The 10,126-nt window shown below is 36.3% G+C and overlaps 1 protein-coding gene across 1 annotated transcript; it reads right to left on the bottom strand.

The window, feature by feature from the left end:
- Positions 1-5,911: 5,911 nt before the first annotated feature.
- On the bottom strand, positions 5,912-6,747 carry LOC131656328 (agamous-like MADS-box protein AGL80). Its single transcript, XM_058926063.1, has one exon. The coding sequence runs from the start codon at positions 6,726-6,728 to the stop codon at positions 6,084-6,086; it is 645 nt and encodes a 214-aa protein (XP_058782046.1). The 5' UTR covers positions 6,729-6,747; the 3' UTR covers positions 5,912-6,083.
- Positions 6,748-10,126: the final 3,379 nt, after the last annotated feature.

Raw genomic sequence — 10,126 nt, 5'->3', positions numbered from 1 at the left:
TAGTCAATTATAAGTGTGTTGTAATCGACTAAAACCTACATAAGTGTGATTTTTCATGAACTAAAATCACTCCGATGAATTTTCTAACTTTAACTATCATTCAATAAAGCTTCTAAAGGTGTATATATAGAGTATCATACACTAGAAAACAAAATCACCTCTTTTAACTGATACTTTGAAAACAATTCAAACATTGTTTTTAAAGTGTTCATACAATTTCAAATTATTAGAACTTTGCATAAATTTTAAATCATTCAAAACTTTCATTAAAACTTTCTAAGCAGCAAAGGTATATAAGTTTGAATAGTGATATAAAGAAAGAAAAATCAATCATTCAACTTCGAATTTAATCCAAGAAGAAATCTTATTCAAAATCATTTACAAATTGTGTGTTGACTTAATTATAAAGTTGTTGTAAAAATAAAGTAGTGTTTTTTCTTTGTGCATCTTTTAGAAGGTTGTAAAAGAGGTCCTTGGGAAGACTAGTACAAGAAACTAAATATAAAGGATAATCCTCTAAGGAGTAGAGGGACTAGATGTACCCCTGAGTTAATTAGGGGAACTAGAATAATTCATTTGTATTTTTTAATTTATGCCTTTAAAATTTTGCATTTTACATTAATCTTAAGAAACTTTGCACGTGAGAAAGAAAAAGTCTTGGAGAATAGTATTGCACGTGAGAAAGTTGCAGCGAAAGAAGCAATGTTGAGAGAAGAGGCAAAAATGGCTAGGTTTGACCGATAAATCGTATAGCGACATTCAATCCAAGGTAAGGGTTAGGTCCTGACTCTATAATGGTGTATATGATGAATAATATGTAGGAATTGGGTGGTGTAAAATTGTTGTTATGTGTTTAATTGTTGTTCCAGACAATACCAAATCTTTGTTAATTTTCCTATGTGTTTGTCACTATGCTATGCAATTGTTGTTTCTGGACGGACCTCCCTCTGCAGTTGGAAGCATGTATTGTTGTGACACTCCATAGTACCAGGATATATACCCCTCAGCATAGCTCCAGTCGTGCTCTACTAGCGTCGTCCGTGCCTCCTCATGGACCATGTGATGCTCCCAATCTGGAAAGACCTCATCTAACTGCCTGCGGGTCATGGCGATAGGAGCTGAGATAGTAGGATCGTGAGGTATCGTCTGCTCATATCCAAACTGACGGATGATGCGCTCTAGAATATTGCATACAACAATGGTCGAGCTGGCGTCCAACCATCCAGAATATAGAGCTATCTCGTCAAATGGAACTGTCTCCCAGTGCTCACCATAGTAGTAGTACTTGATGTCCTCGGCGGCCATGCGGTCAAGACCGCGCCTGTAGGGATCTGGAACCTGGTTCCCTCGAAGGGGGTGAAAACACTGACACGCGGCACGGCCTCCGTGTTGGTAGGAACCTCTCCCCAACCAATAATGTCTGGGAAATGCTATAGTAGAAGAGTATAAGATTGTTACCACCAAAAGAGTACAGTTACCTGCAACTGTCTTTGCCTTCCACAGGCATCTCTCTCCAAGTTTGTGGTAACTGTACGCTAGTACAGCCACTCTCAAGATGTACTCATGGATACGTGCTTTATTGGATAAGTACGTCAGGTAGACGACGTCTGTGTACGACGAGCTCCTGTCCACAAAGAGCTGAGTGCCTATCAAATATAGGAAGTAGCATCTCACTGACCGCTCAATGTGTAGCCTGCTCCAACTTGTCCCCCTCAGCCTGTTGTGCCGCAGTGAGCTCCGCAGCATACTGTCTCTACAGGAAGCTAAACCTGGCGTGGGCCCCTCGTGTCCTCTCCACCTCCTCAAGGGCGTCATCAGGATCATCCCCTAGGTCATCATTCAGCATCTCCCGAGCTTCCGCCTTCGTCATCCTACCGTGACGAAAGAGGGTACCCTTGATAGGTAGATGAAGTAGGCATGCCACATCATCTAGGGTGATAGTAATCTCACTGTGGGTAGATGAAATGAAGAGGTCCCAAGATGCCATATCTCCGCAAAGGCCGCAGGCATACCATTATGTATAGTATGGTAGCCGAGCATACAGAGGTCCCTCATGCCTGAAGCTGCCAATACCTCCTGAAACTACTGCTCGTCAGGCTGCGCGAGATACTTAATCTTTCGCCCATGGTTGTAGAATTTCTGGGGATCCCTACTCTGAAATTTTAAAAAAATTCAAACGTTTAGTAATAAGAAAGGTCAGAACTGAAGAAAATAAATAAATAAGTAATTATCAAATAAAACGTACATCTCCATCTCATATACGTCTGGCTGCATGATCTGCATATCCAATAAGAAGAGATGGATCTACGGAATGCCCTAACATACATCTCTTCTGTAGATGGATCTACGAAAGCCACTGAAACTTAGAAACGCAACAATGGCGTCTGAGTACTGTTCCAGCCACTACAAACTCTATTTTTGTGGCTTGATCGTCCGTGTAAAACCTCAAACAACCCCTACATTGTCTCTAAACATTATTGCTAAACCTATCAATTCATTTCTACACATAAATATCGATTTCTAATTCGATTTTATAAATACTCTAAAATTAATCCGAATGTCGAAAACTTACCGGTTAAATAAATATAGAAAATGGATGGAAGCTGATACCTGAGTTGACAACGTCTTCCGAACTCGGGATAAAGAAATACGTCAATTTTAAATTTGAAGGTTTAGAGAGTTTGAGAGAGTTTGAGTTTGAAAATGTGAAGAATGAGGGAGGCGAAAGGTCTGGCGCGAGTTATAACGTCAAACCTTTCCGTAGATGCATCTACGGAAGACTTCCGTAAGTGCATCTATGAAACAAAACAACGTTAAACAAAAAAAAATGCTTCCGGAGATATATCTACGGAAACACAAGGACAGTTTTGTCAATTCGGTGGTGCGCCTCATACGATGAAATCTTATAAAAATATATTTGCATTGTAACAAAAGAATAACGTATTATTAGATATTCATTTACTATATTGTCTATATATTTACAGTAAAAAATTTTCAAATTATACAATGATTTTTTTAGTTACTTTCATTATAAATCGTTTATATTTTAAAATGACCAAAATATTTTAAAACTAAAATTAAATTCTCAATTCACATCTACTGTTTGGTTATATAAAACTATCTTTAATTTGTATTAAATTTATTAGAGATAAAAGTTTAAGATTATGTTTATATTTATTAGGGTTAAATATGCCAGGGGTCCCTATAAATATGGGACCCTGCAATTTTAGTCCCTCTAAAATTTTTCTTTAATGAATGGTCCTCACAAACTTTTCTGTCACTAACATTGGTCCCTCCCGTTAGTTTCCACTAACGGAGGCTGACGTGGCACGCCACGTGGAACACAGCGGGTAAAAATTTAAAAATGTCTGAAACTGCGGGGGTTTTAAACCTCCTCTAAACTAACCTAAGAAAAAAAATAAATATTGATTTTGAATTTTTTTCAAACAAAATATTACAAACATCAAATGATTAACATCCACAGTACTACAATCATTCATATATTATAAACAAAATTGTATCATTGGTCTTAAGACGATATTGAAAGTCAAAGATTAAGAAGAAGTAACAATCATTTTTTCTACATGAATTAAGATGTATTTACTTTGATACTAAAAACTATGTTAATGTGATAACAGTCACAATAACTTACATGAAATGGCAATTTCTGCCATTAACTGGACCAACTGCGAAGCCTGTGTATCCAGCCATTGCACCATGAACGACACTTTGAGCAAGTAAGGTGCAAAACACATTAATAGCAGGAATCATGTAAGTAGGATCTTCAACATATTTTTTTCATTTTAATTCACTGCATTTTGTTCTTTAATTAATAATACAAATACAGCTCCAAATAAAGAACTCACCAATATACTTCAGATATATAGTCATTTTCTTATTTCTTGCAAAGTGATCCTACAATGGAAACAAAATTTTTAATCTAAAATAAAAACTAAAAGAAACTTTGAGATTTCTTACCTTAATTTTGAGAGATAACCAAAGACCAACATCATGAAACAAGTCATCTGAAACAGCATCTGGCCTATTCTTATTAAATTTGTCATTATGAAGAATTAGCTCCTGACCTGCACCTTCAGCTATTACTATAACCATATGTCCTTGTTCTCTCAGTCTTTTCTCAATGAACTCCAATACTCCACCTGATCCCTCAAGGTAAAAGGGTGATTCTGGAATCAAACTACAGTCCACATCTCGGCTCGCAAGAGTCGCATACATGGCTATAAATCATGCATCAATATGCCACCATAACAATTAACCATGAGTGCTTAGCAGTGTTTTAAAAACCAAGTTGAACAGGTTGATGTGACTTCGGTTATATTGTAGTCTCGTTGAATTGAAAAAAAGAAATCACATACATGTACAAAATTTTATGAAATCTTATTATAAACTGATAAATCAGTTCCATTCCACCTTCACAGTCCAATTCTTGTCCACTAACAAGTTTCGGGATTTGAGATCCCAGTGCACAATTGGAGGTTTAAGACAATGGAGATAATTGATTCCTTTAGCCTGCAATTGGAAAAACGCTCTATCATGTAGAAGTAGTTGGTGTTTCATTTCAGTTCTTGGTAGTCACCTGAATTGTGTGTGTCTTTTATCTACGACCACTTTTTGAATCTTGTTCCTTAGCCATGTTTATGAAACTGACTTTTCTTCTTCTCCTCTTATCTCAGCACCAAAAAGTAGAATTGTTGTTTTCATATTGTTCATTTTGGTTTCAATTTAAGTATGTTCAGAAATCATTCCAGGTCACAATACCATATTTAAATCTTGACTGCATTTTGTGTGGGCAAAAACGTTCATAGGGATAAAACAGCTATCATTATTGTATCAATTTGACTTGTTTGGTGTTGAAGTGACTTGTATGTATTAACATCTATTAATGGGTATAACTTCTGGCTTGCATAGTTTCTTCAAAAAAAAGTTCAGATGTTGCCAAACTTGCTTACAAGGTGTTTGAGAAAAGTTCAGAACCAATTTTTTTTTCTGGGTTAGTCTAGAGGAGGTTTAAAACCCCCGCAAATTCAAACATTTTCAAATTGTTGTCAAGCTGTCTTCTACGTGGCATGCCACGTCAGCCTCTGTTGGTGGAAACTAACGGGAGGGACCAATATTCAGGACGGAAAAGTTTATGAAGACCATTTATTGAAAAAAAATTTTAGAGCGACTAAAATTGCAGGGTCGCATATTTATAGGGACTAAAAACGTATTTAACCCTATTTATTAATTTGCAATTTGAAACAATTCATTCTATTCTACAGTGTATTCTTCTTTTTATCATTTCACTAAAGTTAACTCCAGTGCTATACAGATAAGTGCTAATATGTTTGGTTACTTAAATTTTTCAGTTTTTTTTTTTTAAATAATAGTTCAGTTTTGATTTATGATTGGTTACTTTTAAATTGGTTCCATTCTAAAGCCGTTAATAAATTATCAATTCGATTCACTAATCAAAAATAACAGTTTAGTTATTTTGACTTCAATTTAGTTCGGTTGATAGATCCATTCAGTTCATAATTTTTTTTTTAAGCAGTAGTAACAAGTTTGGAGGTCACAAGACAGTACTTCATTCAAGACCAATTCCCAACTTATTATTGTTGGTTGATTATCATTTATTAATTCAGTTTTTTTCTATGATCCTTACCTCTCCCGGCCCCTTAGAATAATACAGGGATCTTAATTGGTTGCAAAAGTTAATTGTTTTCATTTTCCCTCAGTTGCATCTCAAAACATGAACTCAACTTTCACAACCCTATAATTCGTATGTTTCATTATTTTTATAGATAAATGTAATTGTTACTAAAAGTCAAGGCTAAGGATACTGCAAAAGTATTGAAAACACACGCAATATTATCTTTACTCAATCAAACACCAATACATAAAACAAGTGAAAATTACACTATGATGACCAATAATTGTATCTTCACATACACAAAAAAAAAAAAAACCAAAAATATAAATCATCATATAATTAGAAGTTTGGACTAAAGTCGTGATATATCCACCTCAAAGGATATGCATCATCAAGTCCATAAACAACTGCTTTTGAATGACATTATTATTCATATCCATCCCAACCTACTCATCATTTCAATTTCATCATTATCAGGTGCGGTTGGAGGTGGCGGCGGTGGTGGTAGTAATGGCAGTGGTGGTTCCATGGGGAGTTGGACTTGGCTTTGAGCAGCCATGACTTGACTTTCACTTTCATTTTGGTGAATAACATTTTCACTATCACCTGACTCAATCCTCCTACCAATCTTCCTCAAATTATGATCAATCATGCAAGAAAGATCATTCAAATCACCCATGGACATGTCGTTCTGCACGACCTTCCCAGCACTGAGACACTGAAACATCAGCATGGTTGTCTCTATCTCTTTGTTATCTGCCCATTGCCTTCTAAGCTGCTTTTCAGCCTTCCCAATTCTTTGTTTCAGAAAACTCTCTTGATCCACCATCCTTCTGCTTTGATCAAACTCAGGCGCTGTCTTGAATTTCGTAAGCACCTTTTCAACTCCTGACGGCGATGGCCAGATCTCAGGTTGAGGATCGTATGGGCCATAAATAATCCCACAAGCTTCTATACCGCAAAGGGTTGATATTTCATTGACCTTCTTCAATAAACCCTTCTTTCTTTTATTGTAAGTCGTTTTCCTTGCAGTATCATTCTCAATGAAAGCAAGCTTCACCTTCTTTCTAGTCATGGTTTTTGACAAGAATAAGATGAAAATTGATAGAGAAAAAGAAGAAAAGTTGATGGATGTGATTTTCAATTTGTGAATAATGTGTTGTATATATAGAGACCACATTTACAATACGTACGTGGTTAGGTGCATGGATCTTTATTTTTCCAACTGGCATTTTTGTAACGGTAAAATGAATTTATTTTCATTCCATCCATGTAGATATACTATAAAATAGAAGATTTTATGCCATTTCACAGTTTTTTGTTTTTAAAAGGATGTATCTAGAATCGTAATCTCTAGATTCATGTACGTTTGGGATAATTATGTTGGGATCCACGGAATATCTACATCATCATTATTTCTCAAATTCAACACGTGGACTATTTCATAATGGAGAAAGATTGGAGTTGGTTGGGCTACATGTAAATGGTGGGCTTCTTTGGATTTTGTTTTGCAACAATTTCTTTAGCCAAACCCACCCACACACCCACCTCCCTCTTCTTGAGAAATTTGAAATACGTTCCTATATTTTGAAAGTGCATTTTCGAATACATATTTTTTTTAAAAAGGTTAATTTTGAATTTGCACTTCCGAATTAAGCAGAGGCAAAATAGAAAAAAAATATTTTGTTGTGTGCAGTCTTTTTTGTTAAATTCCACAAATTGAACCAAATGACAACAAGTAAATGAAAATGACATAAACATTGACAACATTAAAAATAGGTATATTATATATGTATTGAATCGATTTGATTTTCCATTCTAGACGACAATACATACAAAAAATGACACACATCTGGTCATAACAAACAAAAAAGATCCGGTCTAACCTAAAATGCCCCGAACGATCTAGTGGCATTTAAATCTAAACCCGGTAAGTTCTTCGACCTCTCTCTATTTTCCTCTCGCTCTTGCTTCATCATTTTTTTGAACTCCGCCATTCTTTCAAAAAAGGGATCCGGCCAAGCGTCCGCCTCTTTTGTATGATGTGTCGTCCCCTGACATGAAGTAGCCGGAATAGGACACCCTAGTTTCAAAAAAAACTTGCACAAAGTGACGCAATCTTAGAACCCGATACAAATGATGCAGATGGACACGTCCAAAGGTGGGGCAACTACGAAGAAGAAAAAATATCTCCGAAAATCAAAATCTCGTCAAATTGACACACACCCGGTTGTACGCACATGCTATAAGATGACCCATATCGGAAAATGACATCCACTTTGAAATCGGTGCGTGACCGGTTAGTGATTCATGAATTTTATCAAAGTTTTCTTGATTCTCATAAAGTCGGCCGTAGATGTTCATATGCGAAGTCAACTCCGAAATAAGTGCCCGTCAAATAAGAGTGTGATTTTCTTCTCCTTTTCTGAGCAAATCAGCAATGGCCCGATACCCATAATTATCGTCGGTACCCACATATACTATATTATCAATATATATGTGCATAAATATCGGCATCTCATCAATGTAGATCATCGAAGGTTTTTTAATCGGAGGTGTGTAAGGCGGCTTCGAAATACGTGCTCCTTTGTTTGCACTACACTTGAACTTTGGTGTGGGGGAATCCAGGATCAATGCATCAACACGTGCATAATAAGAAGGATCTCGTTTATTTGATGTGTCATCTTGGATACTTTTCGGCTTTTAGACGCACCTTTGGTTTTAACCAGTTGAGATGGAGGTTTCAAATCGGTGGTCTCCAAAAACACAATTTCTTGCAATTGTTCTTTGGGTTAAATATGTCTGGGGTCTTTATAAATATACGACTCTGCAATTTTGATCCCTTTAAAAATTTTCTTCGAATAATGGTCCTCGCAAACTTTTGCGTCCGCAATTTTGGTCCCTGTCGTCAAGTTTCGTTGACAGAAGCTGACGTGGCACAAATTGTGGGGGTTTTAAACCTCCTCTAAACACTACGAGAAAAAACGTAATTAGCCAGGGGATAATCCCCTCACAAATGGTAAAGAAAACCGGTTGCACATCATTTTTGCCAAGGAAATTAAGTTACGAGATCTTAAAATCCTCAGGTTAGAATATTGCAGGAGTGATGAAGTACTTTTCTCAGCATCTGTTGCTCAAAGTCTGCAGCAATTAGAACAACTAAAAATAAGTGGATGCAATGAATTGAAGCATATAATTGCTGAAAGTGGAAATGAACACGATGGCTGTAAAAGAAGTGAAGAAATAATTCCAAGTTCAGTGAATTCTCATTTTCTGATGACCAATCTAAGGGGAGTTGAGATTTTTAGTTGTGGAAGTTTAGAGTCAATATATCCAATTGGCTATGTTGATGGACTTAGACGGTTGCAAATGCTGAAAATATCATCATCTCCTAAGTTGGAATATGTGTTTGGTGATTTGTCAAGCAAAGTGGCCATCTCAGTCTATGAGGACAATAACCATAATTAATTGTCCAAAATTGATGTACCATGGTTGAATTTGCAGGTTGGCTATGATAAGAGACAACATCATCATCTAAATGAAGTGAGTACTCACATTGAAATGCTTTGTAGTATATATACAATTTCCTTTTTTATAATACTATCTACCTTTGGATATTCCATTTCAGATTTGGAGTTTCCAATATCTTCAGCGTTTAACAGTGGGCAATTTTGCAAAATTGAAATGTTTATTCTCCATGGAAACACATAGAAGCTTACTAGAGTTGATGTATCTTGGCATTCGCGACTGTCAAGAATTGGAACGAATTGTTCCAGTAAAGGAAGAACTTTTGGAACTTCCTAATTCGGAATTGTATTTTCCAAAGCTAAAAGATATGTTTGTCTATAGCTGCAACAAATTGAAAAGTCGTTTCCCTCTTGAAATGGTTAGAATTCTTCCACAACTAAGTACGCTGGTCCGGTGGTGATTGGCGCTGGACTTGGTAGGGAGAACTACGGTTCGATCCCCCGCAACTGCGATCGGGAGGGGAATGGAAGCACTTGATGCCAGAACTCGCCCCCGAACCGGACTAAACCGGTGGTATAAAGCCAAAAAAAGTACGCTTTATAAAAATATTCATTGTAAAGTATCCCAAAAAATACCTTGAAAGATATGTGAATTTAATTGAGGAAATATATCGTTTATGGAGCAGAATTGGAGGTGCAGACCAATTTTTTTGTTTTTTCTGGGTTAGTTTAAAGGAGGTTTAAAACCCCCGCAATTTGTGCCACATCAGCTTCTGTCAATGAAACTTGACGGTAGGGACCAAAATTGCGAATGAAAAAGTTTGCAAGGACCATTATTCGAAGAAAATTTTTTAAAGCACCAAAATTCCAAGGTCACATACTTATAGGGACTAAAAACGTATTTAACCCTTGTTCTTTTATGTGCAATTTCATGGTGTCATCTGCTTTAGAAAACTTATCCATTATCTCTTCAAACTCTTCGGAGATGGTAATTTTAGATTCACCT

The sequence above is a fragment of the Vicia villosa genome, linkage group LG3, assembly GCF_029867415.1.
Source record: "Vicia villosa cultivar HV-30 ecotype Madison, WI linkage group LG3, Vvil1.0, whole genome shotgun sequence".
Classification (NCBI taxonomy): Eukaryota; Viridiplantae; Streptophyta; class Magnoliopsida; order Fabales; family Fabaceae; genus Vicia; species Vicia villosa.
This window is presented reverse-complemented; position numbering and strand designations above follow the sequence as displayed.